The sequence below is a fragment of the Phaethon aethereus genome, assembly GCF_964289735.1.
Source record: "Phaethon aethereus genome assembly, chromosome: Z".
Lineage (NCBI taxonomy): Eukaryota > Metazoa > Chordata > Aves > Phaethontiformes > Phaethontidae > Phaethon > Phaethon aethereus.
In genome coordinates this window covers 31889424-31914874 of record NC_138577.1, presented here as the reverse complement: position 1 = coordinate 31914874, position 25451 = coordinate 31889424, and the positions used below count along the sequence as shown (strand labels likewise).

General features: G+C 45.3%; 1 protein-coding gene across 1 annotated transcript; it reads right to left on the bottom strand.

Moving 5' to 3' along the window:
* Nucleotides 1–8209: 8209 nt before the first annotated feature.
* Nucleotides 8210–23782, bottom strand: VLDLR (very low density lipoprotein receptor; the record flags this gene model as incomplete). Its single annotated transcript, XM_082013286.1, has 19 exons — nt 8210–8245; nt 8592–8761; nt 8860–8937; nt 9337–9426; nt 10344–10490; nt 10799–10940; nt 11055–11194; nt 11572–11690; nt 11848–12072; nt 12394–12565; nt 14333–14458; nt 14536–14655; nt 15111–15233; nt 15317–15439; nt 15546–15917; nt 17267–17389; nt 18269–18391; nt 19337–19456; nt 23641–23782. 19 exons carry the CDS (start codon nt 23780–23782, stop codon nt 8210–8212), a joined length of 2691 nt encoding a protein of 896 aa, XP_081869412.1.
* Nucleotides 23783–25451: the final 1669 nt, after the last annotated feature.

Below are 25451 nucleotides of genomic sequence, written 5' to 3'. Positions count from 1 at the left end.
GAATTAATTGACTTACACAAGTTGTGGTTATTTCAGTCTTTCACTGATCCATTAATGTGATTGTTAAGCTCTAAATGACCAGGCTGGCTGCTTGACCTCCTCCCATTCTGAAATAATTTAAAGGCAGATTCATATTCTCAGTTGTCTCTACAAGTACCATGTAAAAAAGTGCCACACAGTGTTTGTTAAATTAACTAACTGCTACTGAAGTATCAGACAATGAAGAGAAGAACAAAATAAATGTCAGCTCTAATTATTAATGCAGATTTATTTCACAGCTGCTTACAGAGGCCTTACTCTGAAGTGGATCCTTTTAAGCACGCTAGATGAAAATGTTGCAGTAGCTCCTAGTGAAAGCCATGTCACAATGAACTATGTTTATACATGGAGCACTAAACAGACTCTTGCTAGAGATTCTCGCTGGTCAACTAAGGACCTTCAGGTGGTGTCATATAACTGGAAATGCCTATTTCTCGCATGTGACCTTTGACGTACAAAGACAGCTAACAAAATGTTAGTCTTCAGCAGTTGGTGGCTATTTGTATGTGGCACCTAAGATAGTGAAAAATGGGTTTTTTGAATTTTATCTCTCAAGTGGATCAAATATTGAAATGCAGTTCTCATGACACCATTTGAATTATGTTCTCTGTAAATAAGCAGGTTTACAGCTTTTTTTTTCTCTGCACTCACTTACATAAATTACACCAGCAGTGGAGGCTGCCAAAGAAGAAAAAGGGCTAGGAAGAGCTAGCTATTTCTCTGTGCATACGTCGTTTTACAAATCTGTCAGCTATCCACTTCCATCCAAGCAATTGTTCAAACTGTTTCTGAGGCAAGATAATAGGTATGTTGCAATTACAAAATTGCCAGGTTTTACCTGGTAGCAGGAACTTTATAATGTATAGGGATCACAAGCAACTATTTAGAGATAAATTCTATCTACACTCCCTCAATTACTTTGTCCTATTCTTCAACCAAAAGAAGTTGGGGGCAGTGGGATGTTGTTTAATTAAAGAATAGCCAGTATTTCTTCTTGGAAAACTAGAATAACCAAGTTGCTCCTGCCTCAATAATTGCACATGTAATATGAATTTGTGTACTGAGGGTTTATTAAGTGTCATTATTTGAAAAAGGTTCATGGGGTGAACTTCTTTTACCACTAGAGGCACAAGCTGAAAGTTAGAAACTCACAGTATTTGTCACTTTCACAGTGGGAATGCTTTCACCAGGGACTAATCAAGTTTTAAGCTTCAGTTAACTTGCAGACTGCAAGAGCCTGAAGCAGAAGTACATACTGAAGTATAAAGTTCTTGAGCTACTCATTTCAGCTGGAATTGGTGAAAGATTTTTTGTTATTCATTGGATTCTTCTAATCCTCTGCAGAGATGATACTTTCCACTGACATTACACCAGGCAACAACATTGCCACCTTAGGAGGTCAAATCAAGTTCCTTGAATACCAGGCCTTTTAGCCATTGAGAAGCCATGCTTCTACCTTGGTAAAGTTTTCTTTACCTGGACAGTTAGAGGTGCACAACTAGGATTGAAGGATCACAAGGAAAACCCCACTGACACAAGGGGACTAGTGCCAACCAACATAGATAACCAAGAGGTGGAAAACTGCATCATGTGATAGGCACAAAGTGAAACTTGCTGCCAACAAGTTGAGTGCTTAAATGACTGGGCCTAGACCATTCTCTGCAAAGGTGGTATGAATGTTTGCTACCGCCTGCCCTCCATTTTATCCACCACAGGAACTCTCATCTACAAAGGTAATATTCATCTCCATTCTGAGAAAAAAGAATATTGTAAAAAGACCAATATTTTGCAAGGTTGATGATAAATTAATTTGCTTCCTCAATATTCAAACAAATCACAGCATCATAGGATCCTGTTCAGACTGGTGGGGGACCTGTGGAGGTCTCCAGTCACAGCCCCTGCCCAGAGCAAGCTCAGCCATGGGCTCAGACTGGGCTGCTCAGGGCTTCACCCAGTCAGGGCATGAAAGCCCCGAGGCTGGAGAAGGCCCAATTTCCCTGGGCCCCATCCCCACTGCTGGGCTGTCTTCATGGAGAAAAGGCTTCTGCTTATATCCAGATTGAGCCTCTCATGTTTCATCTTGTGCCACTGTCCCCCTTGCCCTCCCACCACACACTGCTGTGAAAAGTCTGGTTGAGTCTCCTGCATTCCATACTTTTGGTACCAGGGATGTTGCTGGGTGCCCCCAAAGCTCTCTATTCTCTAAGCTGAACCAGCCATGATCCCACAGCCTCTCGTCCCAGGCCAAGGGATCCATCCCAGGACCATCTTTCTGTCTGTTTGCTGATCTCGGCCATGTTTATCAACATCCTTCCTCTGTTGGAGGCCCAAAACCAGATGCAATGTCCAGACATAGTCTGATGAGTAGTGAGCAGAGGGGACGGTCCCTGCCCTTCGCTGGTTTTCAGGATCATGTCCTGCTCACAGCACCACCACAGGTACTGCTGGCCTTTGTTGCTGCCTGGTCCCAGCCTGCATCCCTGCAGGGCTCTGCCTTCCCAGGGCAGGGCTTGGCCTTTGCCCTTGCTGAATTTCATTGAGTCCCTGTCAGCCCCTTCCTCCCACCTGTGCCAGTCCCCCTCAAGACAGCACTTCTACCTTTAAGTGTATTCAATGGTTTTTCCCCTGCTACCCATTTGGTGGCCTCTATGTGCTTCTCAGGGTTCCTGATAAAGACGTTGAACAGAACTCATCAAAGGACAGACCCTGTGGAATCCAACTTGTTACCCACCTCCAGCTAAAGCACAACCCCTTTAGCACAACCATCAGACCCCAAGTATCCAACCAGTCTTTATCCAACTAGCTGTCCTCCTATGCAGACTGTAACGTCACAATTTGGAGAGTAAGAATAGTGTGAAAGACAGGCTTGAAAGCTTTAAGGCAAGCAGGTTGGTAGGGCATGATCAACCCTTGCTAAGTATGCAGACTGTTTATGAGGTGTCCATTAGTGTGTGTGGAGTTGCTTCATATGATTGAATATATCCATCACGTTTTACCACAGTGGTATCAGTACCTTGGCATAGGGGGATGAGTAGCTAAAGCCCAAATTAAGAACACCAAAACTTTTCCTTAACTGCCCGTCACCAAATAAGATACTTAGATATCTAAGTTCCCATAAGACACAGCCTTCTAAGCACCTTGTCAATCCAGACCTGAGAGGAATGAACAACTTCTTAAGGCATGTACTCTGTTACTGAGTTTGTGAGCTAAAAACTGCAACCACAATACATTATGCAACTACAAAATCACAGGCTAAATTTCTTGAATTAGAAAGTCTGACTCAATTTAAATATATAAAAACCTCACCTGTCCATTTAAGGGCCAAAAAAAGGAGTAAGTTGTCTAAAACAAACCACGACTTCTCACTTGCACACATCCACAAAAGGGACCTTATAGCAGGCAGTACTGCTTCTAGATTGTTAGGGCATTCGCTGTATTCAATGATCAGCCCTTCCAAGAGACCTTTCAACAATATATACTTTCCACAGAAGGAAAACAACTGTTCAGAATCTTAAGTTAATCCTTTTGAGTTGCTAGCCAACTATTTGAGCTTTAAATCTATGCACTGCCAGTACAGTAAAACTTTTCCATGTATTTTGAAGTTTGACTGCAAGAAATCATGTCTGGGGAAGGTGGGGTAAAGGGACCTGAAAACTGCTTAGTTTTTCTACAGAGGACATCTCCACAGCAAAAAAAATATTTCTAATGAATATTTGTTTTTACCAGTCATTTGTCTTGATTTAGTGCTTAGTGTTTCCTATCTTCAAGCAATTCATTATAGATGAAAGAGTAGCTTAGTTAAGTTAGCCTTCAGTAGTGTCTTCAGGTTGTGGTGCTTGTTCGTTTCCATGTAGGATATTAAGCATCTGCCATTGCTTGACAGAGGTGTGCAAGTGTCCTGACCAGGGCTGTGCAAGGGAGAATTAAGACCATCATCCTTTCCACAGGCAGTTTTTATTTTGGATGTTCAACAGCCTAACTGATTTCACAGCCTCTCTATCACTCCCCTGCTTTTAGATTTTTTCATTTGATATGGGCAAATTGTGAAGCTTTTTCAGGAGGAAAAAAGTGAAAACCAGCAAGCCAGGAATGTATTAAGTTGGCTTCTGCACTTCAACAGAGCAGACCTCTTCAAGCACCTTCTTCCAATCATTGGAGCTCGAAGGAGGAATAGGAGCATGTTTCTTCACAGACATGCTAGGACATGTCTACAGAAAGTAGTGGCAGGCCTTCACTTGCATCCAAGGTTATGGAGTGAAAAGTGCTTCTGTAGCTGTAAGCTTTTTTCCTTTATCTGAGGTCTCCCATCCTATTTCTTCCAGCCCGAGTTGTTCTCTCTGTCCCTTTTCCCTAATCTAGCAAGATTCAGCACTTACATAAAAATAGATAAATGGATCTTCACTGTTTCAACTAAGATCTGATGGGGAAGGAAAAAAGGTGTGTCCATTAAAAATGTAAGCAAATACAGGTTGGGCTGGGAAAAGGCACACCGTAGCTATCTCTAGAGGAATGAGGTGCAGAAGGGGAAAAGCAGAAGGGGAAGAAGTGAATCACATAAGAAACTTCAATTCCCTTTATGTTCATTTTCCTCTGTTTTTGCTGGCGTTGTAGATATTTCACGTTATTGCCCAAAGGCAGATGAAATAGAAGGCAGAAAAGAATGTGGAAGCAGAGGAACAGTATTAAGAGAAATTTGAATATTTGTAAGGGAAAGAAAAAAGCCAGTTTCAAAACTGGCTTTGCACTCACAATGGCTAGCAGACACTGAACAGAAACAGGCAGTATTTAGAACTAGAGGGCTTTGCATTCAGCTGGGAAACACAAATAACGCCATTGAATAATTACCTTGAATACTACTTCAATAACCAACTAAAGCCATATTTAAGCATCTATTAGCAGCAAGTTCTTCAGGAGTAAGACAAAGCCAGTTTAATAGCGAAACCTGATCGAGCAGCTTATTAATGTCCCATTGCTCTGGGAGCTCATAGGACCGCAGCAGAGGAGCTGAGGCAAGGGTGATCTCTAAGAATTTGTTTTGTGGCCACCAGCACAGCCACAGGCTGCAGGAGTGTTCAACACAGCTATACCACCTTCATTAGATGCCAAAAGAGTCATATGACAGAGCAACAAAACAGAGTCAAACACTCGCAGATGGCAGGGGGGAAAAATTGTTCAAAGATAGTAAGGCATTTGTCTATGCAAGTTGGATCTGTTTTTAACAGAAGGAATCCCTGACTACTCTCCAAGCCTGCTGTGGAAGTAAACAACGATTTCATAATAAAAAAATGAAGAGGGGCAGAGCAGAATAAACCTAGTGAGATTGAGAGCCAAACAACATCTGCAACTAAGTACAGGCCATGCTATATCATCTCCTGCTACTGCCTGATATTTCTCACTCCTCCCTCCTCCTGCTATTTGAAGGCATAGAAGTTTTATCTGGTAAAGTGTTAAGGCCCGTATAGACTACACAAACTACTTTTGCATGCCAAGGTACTCTTCTGACAATGTTGTTCAGCACATTGGACTAAAGTCAGAAAACAAGTTCCCAGAGGCCACAGTTTCTGTAAGAACTAACTCAGGTTCCCAAAATAGATTGAAGTTGCTACCTCAACTGAATGTTAACCTCAGGAAGAAACGACTGTATTTGTCTACTCCATAAACCATTTAGTATTATACTGGTGACAGCAATGAACTTCAGCAAAAAAGTAGAGCTGTTCATCTTCTGTATGAAGACTACAAAGGCAGAGCATTTTGCCTGTATTTAGCTGCCATGCAAATTTATAACCAACAAGCTGAGAACTATGTTTTATGTTTTGTCACTTTTCAACACATATGCATCCCAAGTTAGACATATAACCAAAAAAGTTGAACTCTATCCAACAACTAACAATCCTTACATATTAGGCCGATATGGAATGCACTTTATCCCAGGAAGTACTCAGCAAAATAGATACAGTATTCTTGGCCAGAAATTTTAGAGGTCTCCTTACATCGTAATCTTTCCAAGACGTTTTAATCCACATGCATTCCAGATACTGAAAATGTCTACAGACAAGAGTTGCCAGGGATTGCTGGCAAGAAGCTTCAACTCCCCAAAGAGTAGTAAGCTTGCTAGAAACAACTTATTTTAAATCTGCAGAAGTTGGCAGCTGTCCTCATCTGTCAAGAAGGGAGTCCACAGTACACAGAAGACCATTAAGAGAGCAGACCCCAGCTGTAACTGCAATGAGTACAGGCATTAGAACCAAGCCCAGGAACTGGCCCAACTTCTGACTCAATGATTTTTATTGTTACTATTTCAGAGACATGACTGATTGAGAATGATTTAACAAATCACTAAAGCATAGCCAGGAGATTTTTCCTTCTTCCAAACCATGTCTTAGCCTTGAACCTGCATCCAGTCAGAAGTAATTTATCCTTCACCTTGAAGGGGGAAGGATTAGCAATAGTGAAATAGCAAATCTATGTCCTGCTACGTAGCTATAGGGTGGCAATTCAAGGCCACAATCCTGCAGTATCAGTACAGAAACCGCAACTTTATCCCAGAAAAATAATTTGTCATTAAGGAAACTACTAATGGCTAGGTAAGCTACCTTTTACTCAGCTGGAGACTACCAACTAGTTACAGCATAAAGATCAAAAGCTTCCCCTTTCTTTATTCCAAACTTGGTCAGAGCAATACCTGAAGACCACAGAACCTGTCAAGTTAACTCACTCTTAATCCTGCTCTACTGCATGAATGAACCATACATGTACAATGGATAAGGAACATAATTGGTGCTACTAAAATTAGCACTCAAGTACTATGGTACTAAACAGTTATCGCAGAGATGAATATCACCTTTCTGGTCCCAGAACAGATGTACAGTTTATTTTTCACTCCTATGGTCACCAAAGAAAAAGGCTCCAGCACTTCAAGCGATCAGTGTCTTAGAGCCATTGCAATGAACCGAGTTCCTACAGAAAAGGAGACACTAGCTCATTGATGCTTATTGCAGGGGACTTGTGCCATTACACATGTAGCAACAGGGGTTTTTCAGCACCAGGACTCCAGGAGCAGGCTTCCATTATTAGCTATTCTTTTGTACAGGTGTAGCAGCTTACAAAGATCCAACTTGCACTGGCACTGCCAAGAAGAATAACTGCTAACAGCTTGACACGACTGTGGGCTTGTGTGTAACACGCTTTGCAAGGACCTTACGTTTAGCCGGCAGATAATGCTTTTGCCTGTCTCATTTAGCATGTCTGTCAGTGCTGCCTTTCAAGAGCTTGCAAGAGCAGTTGAGTATTTTTAGCCACTGCCAATCCTAACTTAGGAGTCCAGCTAGGTCCTCTGAAAGAAGACCCATTCAGTCCAGTACCCTACAGACTATTAGTCTCAAGTACAAACTTCAGCCACCCAGCAGGTCAGTATTGTCTTAACAGTCTGGGGTACTGCTGAAATAAATTTAAGAAATACTTCACGCTCTGGCTGGCAGTAGCCATGTAGTCCACTACAGTTTCCATCTTCGGAGACACTATTTTACTTCACTACTAACATAATAATGGAGACCAATACTTTAACTGCTTCATTTTTTTTTATTTTTTACCCTCCTCTGCATTTAAGATTTACAGTGGTTTCTTAAAGAGCATTCTTACCTGTATACCTCTAGGAGGTAACAGACAAGATTGTTTCAATCATACATATAAAATTACTTATGTTTACAAATTTTTGGCAATCATAGTAACCCGTTTTGTTCTATTGCCATTGCCCCAATCATTGAAAAAGACAGTGTACAGTAATTTACATTTGAGTATTTCAAAGTGCTTGATAGTGATTTTCCAAGAACAGTATTTACAAGTGGCCTATACACATATGTACAGGTGTTACAAGTTGTGGCTGAAATATGGCTTTCTATGGAAAGTGCTTTATATTTGGTCAGTGGTGTTACTGACTGACCAATCCAAGAGTTACTGTTAAAACTGTAACCACTAAAAGCTGAATTGTTGTGGACAGGTATTTACAGAGTTTGTTGTTAAGCTGTATAGAATAGCTATTTACATAACTGTTCCATACATGAAGTATCTTCTTTCTTCCAAGAATGGAGGAAGTCTTTCAGCCACGAACCTGGTTACTATCCCCAAAGAGTGTAAAACACAAGTAAACCAGAAGAGATTGCAGATCCAGTGCTCACACCATATCATCGTCTGTGCTTACAACAGATATCTGTACAAAACAAGTACAAGTTAGCTACAATTGTACTAGCAAAAGATACAAAACTATGCATATCATCACTACACAGCAGTTTGAAACAGAGGCTAGTTCTGCAGTCTAGTGACCACATTCAGCACCAGTTACTCCATCCAAGGTATAGGACAGTAGTTGCCTACTACAACTTTAGCCTTCATTAAAAGGACAAGTTCTCAGCTGATTCAACCCAGTGGTTTGGCTGCGTCAGCAGCTTTCAAGGGCAGAGACATTACTTCAACTCAAGTCAGATATAATTTAGCAGTCTTTATGTTTACTTTGAGGATTAACCTGGAGCCTCAAGCATGTCAATAGGTTTACTTACTGCAGGGTAGGTGTGTCCTACTGAACCACTGTGTCTTCCGATATCAATTGTGAGGTCCTCTTCTGTAGTTTTCAGGTAGACAGGATTATCAAAATTCATGCTCTTCATGTTCTTGTGCTGCCAGTTACGCCACATGAAGTAGCCAGCCACTGCAGCCATCACCAGCAATACTTTACGGAAAGAAACAGATTGCAAGTATGGAGTAGGGTCCAGTCAAGCTCCTGACTAAGAGGGGCTTGTCCCACAGGCTAGTGAATGCTGTACTCACAGGCAGGAAGAACAGTCCAAGCTGCTGATGTTCCTCCAGTTGCAGCTACTTCAGATGTTGTACCACTGATGTTGAATTCTGGATGAGAATTTGAAGTAGTGAGTTTGTTTACTGACAGGCTGGCAGACTTTGTCAGATGCAAGCACTCCCAAGCCCAGAAGCTGCTATCATACATTAGCTTCTCAATAATGCACTGCAAGAACAGCCTAACAAGCTTCATCCTATATTAGTAGAAAGCTTTTTTATTGCTAGACTTCTTTGAGCACTCCTGGGATTTCATGGAACCTATAGGTTCCACACTGTCATAAATGAACTAATTCTGTTTCACATGCTCCAGCTGTTGTACTTGTACTACACGCATAACCTGGCCTGTGTTCTCTGCTTGCATGCAGAGCAGAAAACTTCAGATAGGCTAGTGGGTCAGTTTGCGTTTAACTTCTGTAATGTCTAGCATTCTAGAGTTATTTGGACCAGTACCTCCAGGAACTAGTCCAACAGTTGGAGATTTTTCTGTTGTGCTGGTATCTTTAGCCTCAGAGTAAGCCACAGTTGTTCCAGTACCTGAAACTAATTATAGATCAAGAACCCAGTTAATCCTGAAGTTCTGCAATGGCTTAGTTATGAGAGCCATGGTAGCAAGGATTTAGCAGATGGCAGAATGATCATGCAGCTTGTTAGCTTTATGTGAAACACTGACATTAGTTATTTCACTAGCACACCCTCAGCTGAGAGTTTTTGATCAAAAATAATTCCAAGAACAAGGCCAGACAGTTAATCAGGCATGAATTACAGCTATTTAGTGTCACAACAACAGTAAGCCACCCCATCCCTCACTTCAGAGTTTCTGAGCAAGATTAGTTCCACAAGTTTACTGGTTAGGTACAGTCTTCGATACCTATAGCAACCCTTTAGAGCAGCCAGCTGAGGACAGCATCCTTGCATTCAGTGCTCTGACTGTCGCAGTCAGAAACAACATGCAATATAGTAAGTGGCACCCTGGAGTTTCTAGTTCCACTGCACAAACAAGCCTGCCATGTGGTCAGTGCTTAGGGTAGTAGCAGCAGCATGTTTGGATCACAAAAGGAGGTCCAAACAAACTTCCTTGGGCAACAAGATTTGCCTATCAGCTTTTCAACACTGTTTTTATACACTGTAGAGCTATGTTAGTTTACACCTCTCATTTTATAAGGAAGGGGCTTAGTATGTTTTGTGCATGTGCTTGCTGTCTGCAGAAAGCCATGGAGGTACAAGGTCTTGTTGCAAATGATGATGATGCAGAAGCCAGGCATGGACTTTGAACAGCACCTGCGGACTTTGAGGGCCAGCTTAATGCATGCTAGAAGACCACCCCCTCCAAGATTAATTACATCAGATTAACCCATGCAAAGCTGTCCACCTATACTGCCATATTTGCCTCCAACAGCTTCAGTACTCCTGCTCCTTCCCCATCCATCATGGAAAAGATTTGAGTCATATTACCATACCTGCACATCTCAGACCATCCTCCTGCAATAAGTATCCAACAGGACATGCACAGGTGTACTTTGGAGAGTGTTCATTTATCTGAGGAGCAGGCAGGCACAGGTAGCTACAGCCTCCATTTGCCATGTTCTCTTCACACCAGTTCCTGCCTGTTGGCACAGCAATTGACAGGAGTGAGCCTTCATAGTCCACATGTATAGCATGATTATTTGCTCAGTAATTGCTCTAGCAGAGTTACTCTTCTCTGCAAGTTATAAACCTGTACATGCTTTGCCTAAGAGTAATTGTAACTAGACCTTCACGCAACCCCAGTGGAAGGGCCTATGTTAGAAGCTCCAAGCACTCTAAGTAGAAGTGGACAGCTATACAGGGGAGGGATACCACTTGCTGCCCGCCTCCAAGAAGGGCAGGCTTCTTACAAGTATACATTGACATAACTATAAGCTGTATTAGTTACCTGAAGGCTGAACAAGTTCATGATACACAATGATGTCCTGTGCATCATTGAGGTTGTTCACTAGGGTAACCAGTTCAGATCCGGTAAATTTGTTGGCACCATAGACTGCCTCATTCTCTCCATCAATCCAGTACACACGGTCCTAGAAGACAGTCATTGCATCCCATTACCTCTGTGTTGCTATCAGCACCACAATCGCTAGCCATGTACTAGCAAGAGAGGATCTCTGACAGTTACCACTGGAAGTCATTCTTACTTCAAATATTGTTAGAGCAAGAGGATGAGGAAGGAACATATGGGACTTCAGCACAATTCTACGGTCCTGGCCATTCAAGTCCACACTTGACAGCATATGTAGTTTAGAATCAAGCCAGTATAGACGGCTTTTTACAAGATCTAGAAGGAAAAGAACAAATGTATTTACTATTTACATAGAGGAAACCTCCAAAGCCTCCTGCAAAAGTTGAAACACCCACAGGTTCAAGAATAGTTGTAGTGTTGCCCTAGTTTCTTACCATACTGGGATGCAGAATGCTGCTGCAATGCTGCCTAAGTGGCCTGTGCCTCGACTATAATATAGAGCAGTGCAAGGAAAGTTACCATTTCAGTATCCGAGAAGGGCTGTCTGCGCCTGTTGCAGTGTCTCCAGGCATGCAGGAACTTCCCATTCTCAGAAGCTGAAAATAGTTCTCTGAAGAATGATCTTGGCTTTTGTAGCAAGAAAACTGCTAAAGCTCCAGAATACCTCTGGCACAGAGACAAGTTCAACATACCTAGAGCAATTCCATTAGGCCATTGGATTTCTGTTGTCACAAGCTGCTGTCTGTCAAATCCATTCATTCCTGCTTTTTCAATTTTTGCTGGCTCACCCCAGTCTGACCAGTACATAAAGCTGTGAAGCAGAATTTACGTTGTATGATGCACTACAGTACTGTGTAGTATCACTCTTAATTATGACCAATAACTAACAAAGGCTACCTAAGTCAGTTATCAGGACATGGAGTAGCTGGTAGGTCCGCTCTTTTAAGAGAACTAGGACAAATACTCACCCAGAGAGAGGATCTACAGCAATAGAAGCTGGTTCTCTCAGCTCAGAGAGAAACAAAACCTTTCTTTTCGTGCCATCTAGGCTAGCCACTGAAATGGTCTTTGCAGTCGAGTCAGACCAGTAGATGTTCTTATAAACCCAGTCAACAGCAATTCCTGCAGGGCTGTGTATATTGTCCAGGATTCTGATGTGTGTTCCAACTTTATCGCGGGTATCGATAGAGGCACTGGAAGACAAGAATTACTTGCTTTCAACCCTTTCCTCCACAGATACCACCACTTGGCATGCTGCAGCAAATACTGCGCACATCTCAGGCAGACAATGTAGAAGACACTTCCATAGAGCGCCTTTTGTACAATTGTAGCAGCAGGTATTAGGAAGTGCCATAGGCATACACATTGCTAGTTGTGGGAACTTGCATCTACTCCACTTTATCTTTAGGACATAAGGAATCTAGTTCTCACCACCACAGCCTAGAGGAGTATCTTGGGTAAAATGTGGGATGTCATAGGGGAGCACACTCAGTTCAGAAGCTGAGTCCATTTACCTGAAGATTGCTTTTTGGCTGAAGTCAGCCCAGTAAAGCTTTTGCTCAGCAATATCAGCATCTAGAGCTACAGTGTTTCTTAGCTGCTCTACTAGCTGAATGTATTCTTTCCTCTCCAGACCAATCTTCCTGATATCCCGGCGGTTGGTGAAAATTAGACATGGTTCTTTTCCTGTGAAAAGAGTGTAAGTATTACCTAGTACTTCTAGACACACAGTCACATAGTGTTCTTATCACAAGTTTTAAGAGTCATCATATTTAGTATTTGCCATTCCACACTTGCTAGTGGATACTGACAAGAGGTCTTGGCTGTACCATAATTTACACTTTCCTCCCTCCACAACTTGATGGTGAGGGTCCTCCTGTCCAGGGAGCAGACACACAGTTTAGGTCAGGCAGCTTTAAGCACTGTATCACAGCATGACTCAAAGTGTTAGGAGTGTTCAGGTCTGTACAAGTGATATTGATAGCCCATTTTGAAACAGGTAGCAAGGAGGGCCCTGGGAATAACCAACCTGTCAGCCTCAGGTCTGTGCCTGGGAATATCATGGGACAGATCCTCCTGGAAGCTATGCTAAGGCACATGGAGGACAGGAAGGTGATTTGAGACAGCCAGCATGGCTTCACCAAGGGCGAGTCCTGCCTGACCAACCTAGTGGCCTTTTGTGATGGACTGACTACATCAGTGGACAAGTAAAGAGCTATGGACTTCTGTAAGGCCTTAGACAGTCTCCCATAACACCCTTCTCTAAATCAGAGAGATGAATTTGGTAGGTGGACTGTTTGGTAGATGAGGAATTGGCTGGATGGTCACATCCAGAGGGTAGTGGTCAACAGCTCAATGTCCAGATGGAGATCAGTGATGAGTGATGTCCCTCAAGGGTCTGTATCAGGACCAGTACTGTTTAATATCTTCATCAATGACAGAGAAAGTGGGATCAAGTGCACTCTCAGCAAGTTTGCAGACAACACCAAGCTGAGTGGTGCAGTTGACACACCTGAGGGATGGAATGCCAATCCAGTGGGACAAGCTTGAGGAATCGGCCCATGCAAACATCCTGAGGTTCAACAGGACCAAGTGCAGGGTCCTGCACCTGGGTTGGGGCAACCCCCAGTATCAATGCAGGCTGGAGGATAAAGGGATCAAGAGCAGCCCTGCTGAGAAGGACTTGAGGGTGCTGCTGGATGAAAAGGTGGACATGAGCCAGCAATGTGTGCTTGTAGCCGAGAAAGCCAACTGTATCCTGAGCTGCATCCAAAGCATCATGGCCAGCAGGCTGAGGGAGGTGATTCCATCCAACTATTACACTGTCACCAGAGTGGAGTACTGCATCCAGCTCTGGAGCCCTCAGCACAGGAAAGACATGGACCTGTTGGAGCAGGTCCAGAGGAGGGCCCCAAAAAGTATCAGAGGCATGGAACACCTCTCCTGTGAGGACAGGCTGAGACAATTGGGGTTGTTCAGCCTGGAGAAGAGAAGGCTCCAAGGAGACCTTACTGCAGCCTTCCAGTACTTAAAGGGGGCTTATAAGAAAGACGGGGACAGACATTTTAGCAGGGCCTGTAGCAACAGGACAAGGGGTAATCGTTTTAAACTAAGAAAGGACAGATTTTGACTAGATAGAAGGAAGGAATTTTTCACACTGAGGGTGGTGAGACACCGGCACACATTGCCCAGAGAGGTGGTAGATGCCCCATCCCTGGAAACATTCAATGTCAGGTTGGACGGGGCTCTGAAGAAGCTGCTGTAGTTGAAGATGTCCCAGCTCATTGTACAGGGGTTGGACTAGAATACATTTAATGGTCCCTTCCAACCCAAGGCATTCCACGAATCTGTAACAGCACAGCATCTAGTGTCAAAACCACAACAGCATAAACAGTACATCATTTGCTATCTGATTTGAAATTGGGCATATAGAAGTCTTATGCGAATACTCACCCACTGCTTTGCACACTCCAGTAGCAAGGTCCATCTGATAGCCACGGCTACATTCACATTTGTAGCCCCCTTTCAGGTTGATACAGATTTGACTACAGATACCAGGGTTCTGGCATTCATCGATATCTGTAGAGACAAAAATTTCATTTGTTCTCATGTCCAATACCATCAGTAGGGTGCATGTTAACCTATTTGATACTTGCCTCCACACGTTCTCCTGTCTATAAGCTCAAACCCAGCTGGACAGTCACATTCATAGCCAATAACAAGATCTCTGCAGATATGAGAGCATCCACCATTGTTCACCAGACATTCATTTACATCTAGAAGAGAAGAATTGGCCACTTCTGAGACAGCACAGATATTTAAAGTCTTAGTCATGGGGTTGTTTACCAGATACCCATCCATTTTCTAATGATGCTTGCTGCATCTGAGAAACCACTCTGGCACTTGAGGTCACATACAGGAAACCCTCCTCAAACTTACAGTTGCTCAGCTATCAGCATGTTACTTGTATTACAAGCTGTCAGCAGCAAAGACTGAGGGTCCTGGAAGTTTCAGAGTTTCTACTGCCTTCGGGTGCCTTCCAGCCATGGAGAAGTCATCCCAATAACTAGTTTGGCTAGGATAAAACTAGCCTATTGACTAGGTTGCTCTTGGTTGGTTGTTTGCCACCAAGGAACTACAGATGTGCATTCCAGACTAACATCTGACAGCTCAGAGGCTGCATCCAAGTGTGTCTAGTGGTCAGCATTGTGTAGTGAGTTTGTTCACTTACTACACTCCTTGAGGGGCTCATCACTCCAGTCCTTGCAGTCTCTCTGCTGGTTACAAACTTTATTGACATCTATGCATTCTCCACTTCTGCACTTGAATTTGCCAGGTCCAGAGCACTGAATAACTGAGATAATGAAGACTGAGGGTGACTAGCAGCTTCAACAGACATTCTGCAGAGACTTTACTCTTACTTAGTTCCACACTTACCATTGTTACAATTTGCTTCATCAGTCCCATCCAGACAGTCTCTCACACCATTGCACTGCCTACTCCCGTGGACGCAGTTCCCATCTTCACACCTGAACTGGTCTGGTCTGCAGGTCCGAGAAGCTGAGGACACAGCCATTACAGACTTAAACTCCTGAGGTCTGCTGAAGGAAAGAAAATGAAACAGGAGCCAACCAGCACCTCCCAGAGAAGTAGCAAGTTAACTTACGGCAGTTAATTTCATCACTTCCATCCTTGCAGTCAGGATCTCCGTCACAGCGCCACTTTTTGTGGATACATTCACCTGAGCCACATTGCACCTCACTGGCAGAGCACTTCACAGGAGGTGCAGGCTGGCGGCCACATTGTTCTAGAGATTCATCTGAGTGGTCAGAGCAGTCAGCATCATCATCACACACCCAGCTGATGGGGATGCAAGTGGAGCTCTTGCACTGGAACTCGTGAACTCCACAGGTAGGAGGTGCACACTCCAGCTCATCACTGCCATCACTGCAGTCATCTTGACCATTGCAGACAAAGCTCTTGGAAATACACTGCCCACTGCTGCATGTGAACTCTGCTGGGCTACAGGTCACATTGCCTGGAGTAACAGGAGTAAGAGAGATTAGCAGATTATCACCAGGTGTCAGACTTTTGTATGAAGGTGTTTTGCTTTGCAGGTTCTTCATCAGCTGTTAGCTGACAGAAGATCAGCATCCTGTGTAAGGCTCTAGGAGAGCCTAACTGACCACCTACAGGACACTTGGGCCCCACACAGACTGTCCTCTTTGCCTTTGGAGGTTATGAGTGAAAGGCATCAGTTTTGAGTGAGAATAACCACCTCCTTCTGAAGCAGCTAGTCTGTTCCGCTTCAGAGTGTGAGCCTTTCAGAAAACAGGCTCAAACCCTGTGAACCAGAGACAGAAGGTAAGAGAATTGCTAACTCTAGAGTACAGACTAAGATTAAGGTAGCCAGATGGTCAGCATGCACTGTAGTTTGAAATTGTTTTGTGCTGGTCCCCAGACAGCAGTGGCCCATTTACCTGGACTACTGGGGATAGCAGATCAAGATCTTGCACCAGTTGATCCTGTGGTATTAAACACATCCACACAACTTATGCCAGTACAAGTTATGCTGGTTTAATAGCAGTGTAGCTAGCAGCTCAGTATGCCTAGGCTGGTAGTTTACCAGCTTTATTAGAAAAGCAGTCCATAAATTTACTTGTCAGATTAAAGCATTTGCTTGCTCAGTAAGGCAGCATCTCCACAGACACATAGAAGTCTGGAGATCTGTCTCATCAGCCTGTTCAGGGAAGGTGGCTCTGATGGAAGCCAGCCCTGTGTCTTTGGATACAGCAAATTTGTCCCAGGACACCTCAGACAACTCATACGTATGTAAGTTCATTAGAACAAGCCAGAAATGCTGGACTCAGATGGTGGCAGTGGCAGCTTCACTTGTGTACCAGCCTGAAGGTGCCCTCCAACACATGAAGCCTAGCTTCCCTAGTTTGCTCTTCTAGTCAAGCACACAGAATACCTCAGGATAGGGCTATAAAGCAGATCAGCTGTGCCCTTGGCTACAAGTCACTACTACATTTTTAGGAGACCATTTGTTAATATAAGTAGCAACTAGAGTTACCCACTGAAAAACTCTGCAGAGAACAAGTTCTGATCATTTGCCTGACATGCAACTAAGCCTACGGCTATTGCCAAAATTAGCCAGAGACCAAAGATAAATGTTGAATAGCTTATATTGATGTAGTTCTTAACAGGATAGAGGAGTGTTAGAACAAGTCTGCTTTGTTAAGGGGCCTGCCATAAGGTGAATGTAGGTTTCAGGAGATACTGATACCATGAGAAATTTATCCTCCCAGGTATACTGCCCAGCTAGCTCCTTTCCAGACAAGTCAATTTCAAATAGAGTTATGCAGCCACCGTTTCTTCCCTTACCACAATTCTCTTCATCTTCTCCACTGTCACAGTCTTTTTCACCATCACATTTCCAGGACACTGGGATACACTGGGTTGACTGAGGACCACAGCTGATTTCATTTACTCGGCATGTTCTCATATCTATTGAAAAAAGTTTAAGTTCAATTTAAGAGTTCTGGCATTTAAGGGCTACTGGTCTTGGGCTTTAGCAGTTGTCCTGAAAGTTGAGAATGAAAGGCTTCAGCTCTGGACAAAGTTGCAGTTAATTAGATGCCAGCATCCATCTAAGCTGATGGCTCCATCATGGAAGAGGTTACACTAGTTTGTAGAGTTCATTACAAAAAGGTGCTTGCAGCTCCTAATAGATCAGTATTTTAAGAGTATCTTTGTAGCGGCAGTTTTGTGATTACACACCAGTTACACTGTAGAAGCTTGAGATACAACACACAGTAGTAGGCAGGAATAATGCCAAAGTGCAGTAAGACTCAGGGCTAAGTATTCCTCAGTGTGGGTCTTATTGACACAGAGAAATGAAGCTTCAGAGATCTATATTCCTTGATTAGTTACCACACTTAAGACTGCGGTGTGAGACCTCACAGTCAAGCTACTGCACTTGTGACTGCCTTATATGTTGCGGGGTGGGAAGCACTCAGTTCCTACACTAGCTCTGGTTATCTTGCAAAATACTTGTCTTTGAGGACAGCAACCACTTGGTGAACAAGCCATGGTAATGGCCAGGCCTGCTGTGTTGCACTTGCTGCTTCTGACTGAGTAAAACCTTGTACTTGCTACCTGTTAGGAGGTATAAATGCAGAGTCCCCACTCAATTCTGCATCTTTTTAAGTAGTAAAAAGTCTTGTCAGGACCCTGATGTGGCCAAAGCCAAGCTAGCAATTTGGAAGGTGCTTTCCAAGACAAGTTCATCCTTCCTTTAGGAGGAGAGCTGGGCTGCAAGCAGGCAAGAAGTCAAAACATTAGTCCCCACAGGCTTGCCAGCACCGACAAGCCAGGCTCACTTACGGCACAGTTCGGCACTCTCGTCAGAGCCATCCTCGCAGTCCGGATCCCCATCACACTGCCATCTGTTAGGCACACACTGACCACTGGCACACACAAAATCAGATTCGGCACATGTCTTCTTCACTGCAAGGGAGAGGGACAGCCACTTGTTTAGAGACCAGAGCTTAGCTTGTTTATTGCACCTAGAGGTAAGCTGCCTTGCCCCAAGGAAATGATGCAATGTTCTTATTTCTTGGATGTCTGGTGTCATCCTCCACCAGTCTAATGACCACACTGTTTAACACTTCCTAGAGAGTTATACTGTGCACAGAGAAACATTTATCTTCCTGTAAGCAGGCATTGAAGGACTGGTATTGATAAGGGAGACTATGCTGCTAGAATAGCTGCTGCTTTGAACACACTTAAAGTAAGGTCTATCATTATTAACATTCAGATTTTGAACTCTGAGTTTATTATCAAGGCATTTGATTTGTCACAGAATCATGGTACTATGTAACTCTAAGTTTAGGTCTGCTTGAGCAGACTGGCAGTTCAACCACACCATTGTTGGATATTGAGTCCATTTTCCCTCATCATCTCCAAGTACATCTAGTCATCCATCTTTTGCTTTAAGCAGACATAGAAGCCAAGTTGGCAGCCAAAGCTAGACTTTGTGTTTATAGGACACTTGTCACTTTCACACATAAACCAGAGCATTTAACCATGGAATAGCCCACAGCTAAGTGCTAATAGCAAACAGTTTCTACTATGTCTTCAAGCCACAACTGAGAAAAGGCTTGCATTCTGTTCTTGACAGTCACCACCCTTGCAAAAAAAGAGTTTTGGTCATGAGCTTTTCTCTGTCAAAAATTCCAGGAGACTTTCATAGCACTAAGGAAAATTCAACTGTCTCAGATGGATACAAGGCATCAAGATATTCCCCAGTTCCTCTAGGGAATTTGCCCTCTACCATATTCTGACTGTCAGAAGTGCTGGACAGGATAAGCATCTCTACAGCTACCCCCTGTTATGCCCCCACTGCCAACTAGCAAGTATGCTAAAGAGGTATTATTTATTTTGGTTACTCACCACAGGCACTTTCATCACTGCCATCTGAACAGTCTTCATCACCATCACATTTCCAGAGTAAAGGAATACAACGTCCATTACTACATGGAAACTGAGAATCCTCACACATTGCTTTTGCCCCTTCAATGAAAAAAAGGAAGGCAAGCCTCAGTACTGTTTAGCAACACTTTCTTGCTTTCCCCCACTGCTGATCAAGAAGTTGCCCAGCTTAATAAATAGCATAACATCAGCATGAAACCAGATCTGTGCTCCCAGTCTTTGTAGTCACCTCAATCCTGAAAGTAGAGCCAGTACAAGTGCAGAGCTTAACCACTGACAGTCCACCTCTGCCAGAAAACAGTAAGCCAGCCTCAGTGTTCTTCTTACAAACTTGACCCTGCCTTGAAAAGGAAAACTCAGTAAGACAGAGGGATGTATGCACACAGTGACTTCTGCTGTCTAGCACCAAGGATTACATTCTCAAAATTCTTCAAACTTTAAGCACACTGAGTTTAAACTTGACTAACATCAAGCTGGATGAGCATTTCAGTACTCTGCTACTAACACATTACTGCAGAAACATAGCTTAGATATCTTTGTAGCTGAACAACAAGTTTTCATGACTTAAGTTACTCCTCAAACAAGGGCACCCAGAGGCATTCCTTAGTCTACATAAAAAGAAGGGTGGTTACTTATCTGGATCTTGCTTAAAGCTAGATGAACTGTGATGCTAAAAGCCCAAGATAATTTATCACTTCCTTCTAGAATCAAGTCTGTTGTCTCCCAACTGATAACAGTCTTGATTTGTTAATACACTTAAGTAAGGTACTGCTTTCTGCATGGCACTCAGAGTTAGAGTGCATTTTCCAGAGTATCTTCAGTTCTGAAACTGTATGACCCCATTCATCAAGGGAACCTACTTTGTCCTGAATCCATGTTATAACTGTCACTGAATGCACTGAAAGCAGCAGCCTGCTTCTTCAGCAGCTAAGCCAGAGCTGTTCCATGTAATGCATGCAGGCAAGTGTGTAAGCTCACACATTAGTACTGGCTGCACACATCGACACCATGATGCAAGACTCCTGCTCCTCCTTGGTTTATTGCATCATTTAGTGGAGGTGCTTTTTCTTGGCATTCCAGGGCTCACAAGAGGCATAAAAATTTATTAGATCATTACTTGTTATTTTATATCTTCTGTGTATGATTTGCAAAATAAGACAGTTTCCAAGTGAAGGAAGCTATTCAGCTATTTCACATTACATTGGCCAGCCATCAAGCACTAGGCAATGGCAAACCCTGGACAGAGGTATAAGCAAGGACAGCATGGGCAATTTTAGTTGCTGAGTGTGTCATGTAAATTCATGCTAGAGGTAAAGGATTTGAAACAGCAGCTTACTGAGCTCTGCTAATGTTGTAGTGTTTTAGTCAGCCAGTAAGACTGCTAACTCACTTGTCAGACAGCATAAAGCCATAACAATTTGTTTCATGTGAACTGTGTTCAAAGAGTGCCAAAAAACTGAACATCCGCTCTTGTGCTCTGTATTTCCATCGCTCCTTTCCTTTTCAGGATAGGAGCTGCACCAGCATGCACTTTCTAATAGCATAGTTTTGTAAAGCTACTACTATTTTGTCAAGAGTTGTCAAACAAGCAGCTTGCCTTGTCAGAAGGCAGACCCCAGCCAGCTTAGAGAGGGTGCAGAAGTCACAGCCATCAGCTTGCTCTAAGCCTGACATCACCTGGTTGTTCAGTAACCTCTGGCAGAAGTAGCCATCTGCTTGCAAGCCCTGGTCACACGTTATCCCAGCTGTTACTGTACTACCACCTAAAATATGCAATGACTGACTCCTGCTAGTTTTGAGACATTCTCATCCAGGCTTTCAGAGTGATAACAGTCAACCTTTCCCAAAATAGCATACTAGAGATATTAGACTAAGCCTGCCACTCAGGAGATCCCAAAATAACTCCACAGTCCTTACTCTATTTTGAGCTAGAATAACCAGAAAAGGCTTGCTAAAACAGCCTAGTACATAGTGACCAACATCACTTTGACCAACCCTACAGGGAAGCTACACACAAGGCTAAATGAAACAGTAACTGAGCTTGGAGTAACAGCTATAACTTTGCAGTCCATGCCAATAAGGTATCATTGCTTCTGCAGCTGATAGCCAGTGAAGTGTCAGAGCAACTACTTTTATTAGCCCACAAACAAAGAACTGACAGCACCTAACACCCACACAGGTGCACAAAGGTAAAGGTCATCATCTGTCACTACTCCTGAAGATGTCTGTCAAACTCTAAAGGCTGCTTGGAGTGAGCTCCAGTTAAGACAAAGGTTAGTTCCAGCCTGGAACTGTGGTCCCCTGTCTTATACCAAGCACAGTTCTGCAATGCCAGGTAACCTTTTAGTCATGACACTACCAGTTTAACCCACTGCTATTTGAAGCAGGAGTCATACCTCAGTTGCAGCTTCAGTCACTTAATGATTTTTAGATCAGCATCAATTAGCCACTAATCTGAAGCTGCTCTTCATGTGCTACTCACATAGCAGAAGCACCTTCACACCGTTTGCCGCTTCTTGGGATAAGGGTTAGGCAAAAGATGTAGAGAATTAGTAAATTCACAGCCTGTGACCCCTAAGACATATTATTGTTCCCCAGGTAACTACTTACTAGAAGTTGGCTCATAAGCAGCGACGTGTGCAGGATGAAGGAGCACAGTTACAATGACTACCCAAGTTAAACTAGCTTTCTCCATGCCTCTGCTGTCACTGTTTGCCTCGTCCCCTTAAGCAAGTTGTCAGATTACTCGTGTGGGCAGCCTCAAACATGTGACACTTGTGTGCTGTCATCTGACACCAAGTCCCAGAAAAGCTTGCAACGGTGATTGGGAAACCTTGCGAGAGCTCATACAGGAACTAGCTTAGGCTCCCCCCCAGACCCTGGCAATTGCAACTACTAGTAGGAGAGCACTGGAGGGGCTTAGACTGAGAAAAGAATGAGACTAACTTGGTGGACTAGAGTTTCCCTCCACTGCATATCTCATGTTAGGATTTCCGGCTACAGTGCACTAGCAGTTTTGGTGCCAGCCAGCTTGGTCCTTCATACCACAGCTGTTTAATCGTGTCTGTTGTAGACCAGACACGGGAACAATCTACGTAACTGGGAATTGAGGAGTGACTAGGCAGAAGGCAGACATTTCCCCTCTTCCTCCCTGTATGAAGACCGGAAGGAAGAGTCCCTTGGCTGGGCTCTACCCAGCAGATGCAGTGTCGGAACTACTGCACCCAGTTAGGACCACAAGGTACAACTACCTTTAAGCATACTTTGTCAACACAGTCAAGATCTGACACTTAGGACAAATTAGGCCTAAGTGTCAGATCTTAGGCCCTGGTCCTTAGGGCACAAGTCAGGAGATTAAGAGCCATACAACAATGCAGACGTCAATCGCCCACCTCCAACCTAAAAGAGTAGCCCGGACCTCAGCTCCCGAAGGAAAGAGTCAGCCAGTTGACTACTACCTCCACTCAAGATGAAAATATTTTTAATTGGCCATCCAACTGGCTTGATGCGCAGGTCCCTGTGCCATAGGGGTAACGGCCCCCGCGTTGGGAGGCAACCCCGGAGCACGCCGCGGGCTGCGCTACCAGTGCGAGCCCAGCCCGCAAGAAGGGGTCCGGCGCCAGCAGGACTCAACCTTGCCACCAGGTGGAGATCACTTACGGTGGTTACCACCCGCCCCGAACTACAGCCGCCCTCAACTAGAGCCATGCCAGCGCTGCTGGATGCCACAAAGCCAAAGTTGCACAGTAGTTTGACAGCACCTTTACCGCCGCAGGATTTCCGAGGGCCTCTCTTCCTCCCCCCCCGACAGAGCCCCACTCGGCACGCAGACCCTCCCCTCAGCACCGGGCACGGCGCAGGAAATCAAACCCTCCCGCGACACCCGGGTCGCTCCCGGGAGAGGTGCCCCCCGGGGCGGGGAGGGCCGGCCGGGCGGGGGCTCAGGCCCACCCTCGCCGGCCCTGCGCACCGCCTGGGCAGGGAAGGCGGCGTCTCCCCGGACAAGAGGGGCGGCGGGGCAGGCCCCGGCAGCGGCGCCCCTCTGTCTCCCCCCAACACCCCCGCAGCCCAGGAGCCCGGACCCGCCCCGGAGGCCCCTGCGCACATCGTCGCTCCCCCCTCTCCCCGGCGCAGCGAGCAAGCAGCCTGAAAGACCGAAAAAAAAAGGGGGGGGGGGAAGGGTGATGGGAGAATAAATTATTGCGGGGGGCGGCGGGAGCAGCCCCGGCGGTGCGCGCCCCAGCCTCCCCAGACCCCCCACTCACCGTCAGCAGAGGCGCTCAGGCAGCTGATGGCGAGCAGCAGGCACAGCGCCCAGCGGCACGGCACCGCCGGCCGCTCCACACCGCGCTCGGGGCCGCCAGCGGCCGCGGCGCTCAGGTCTCCGCGCTGCCGGTCCGGCTGCATCGCGGCGGCGGGGACAGAGAAAGGGAGAGAGGGGGGGCGGAGAGGCGGGAAGGACGGGCGGGCAGGCAGGCGCCGCGGTCGGAGAGGCGAGGAGGATAGAGGAAAAGAGGAGAGGAGGAGAGGAGAGGAGGGTAGACGGAGACAAGCACGGGAAGGAGGGTGTCCCCGCGGCGCTCTTATACCGGCCGCCCGGCCGCCCTGCGCGGCCGCTGGTGACTCACGGCGCCGCGCCGTGCCCCGGTTGGCTCGCCAGCGCCGCCCGCCCCCGCTTCCTCCGCGGCACCTGCGGCCGCCCTGGCGCGTCCGCACACCGGCTCGGCGCGGCGCGGAGCGGCACGGCGCGGCGCGGTGAGTGGCGCTGCGGCGGGGCCACGCCACGCGACGCGGCGCGACACAGCGCCGTGGGCAGAGGGCCTCCCCCCCAATCCTCGGCCTTCTTTCCGCGGGACGGGGGGCGGTGCGACCCCGCCGCCAGCCCCTGCACCCCCGCCCCCCGGTGTGGGGCAGCCCCGGCGGGAGGGATCTTGGGGGGCGCGGGGGGGGGGGGGGGGCGGCGGCTTTGTTTCTCCTTGCTTTCCCAAAACGCCGATGCCGCCGCCCGCGCCCCGCCGCGGGGAGGGGGCTTTGCGGGGCCCCCCGTCCCGGGCGGCACAGCGAGGCGTGCCGAAATCCGCGTTGCGGCATGGTTTCCTCCAAAAAAGCGTTTGTTCCATATGGTGCCCACCCGCCCGCCGCCCCACGAGCACATGCTTGCGTGCCTGTGGGTTTTTTCCTCCCTCCGTAGCAGAACTTGACTTAAAACGAAGCAGGCTCAGCTCTTGAGGAAGAAAATCACTACTTCTGCATTCTCCGATCAGGGATCGTAGTTAATTAGTAATTGCACAAAATTGATATGCCAAAGTCGTGTAATTACAAGCTTAACCTTTTATTTTAAGGAGGAGAATTGGGAGTTTTATTCCACATTTGCAGCGCTTCGAACATCCAATTATTTCTTGGTGAAATAAAGACAGAAAAAAGGGTTGGTTAAATGCAAATTTGGTTTTGTTCACGGCACTCAGAATTTGCAACTGAGGTTTAGTGATCTGCTTTTTTTTTTCATTTATTTTCACACACTTGCTATTTTATGGTAATATTGTGTGCTGTGCTATTAGTATTGTGGTGGAGACATAAACCTCATCCAAAAATTATGAAAAAGCTGGTTGCTGTTTCTTTCCTTGGAAATGAAGTCTTGAATTATTAGCCTAATATTTTAAGTCTTTTTCAGTAATGCAGATGATTCCTCCAATGAAGCAAGTATCTTTGAGACTTCATATTTCCTAAATGTCATAACGTATTTCTTTATACGTTATTTGCAGAGTGAAGCCCTTTTTGAATCACATCCAGTTGTATCATGACTCCACTAAAGGCAAATCATACCGCTGTGTGAATAGCTTCGGAGTGGATTATACCTTTATTTCAGTTACATGAAATCCATCCGGGAATGATATTTCTGATAAGGCGTGTAAATGTGAAGAGAGCAGTTCCTAGAGTTTGCCTCCCTACAGCCCCTCTACGTCATGGCCTCCGGGTCAGCGGGAGAACGCCTATGCTTTCCCAGCCTGCCTGGTGTGTGGCATTAGATGCTACAGCATTGTTCTTGCAAACATATGCTGCTTCAAGCAAGAAAAAT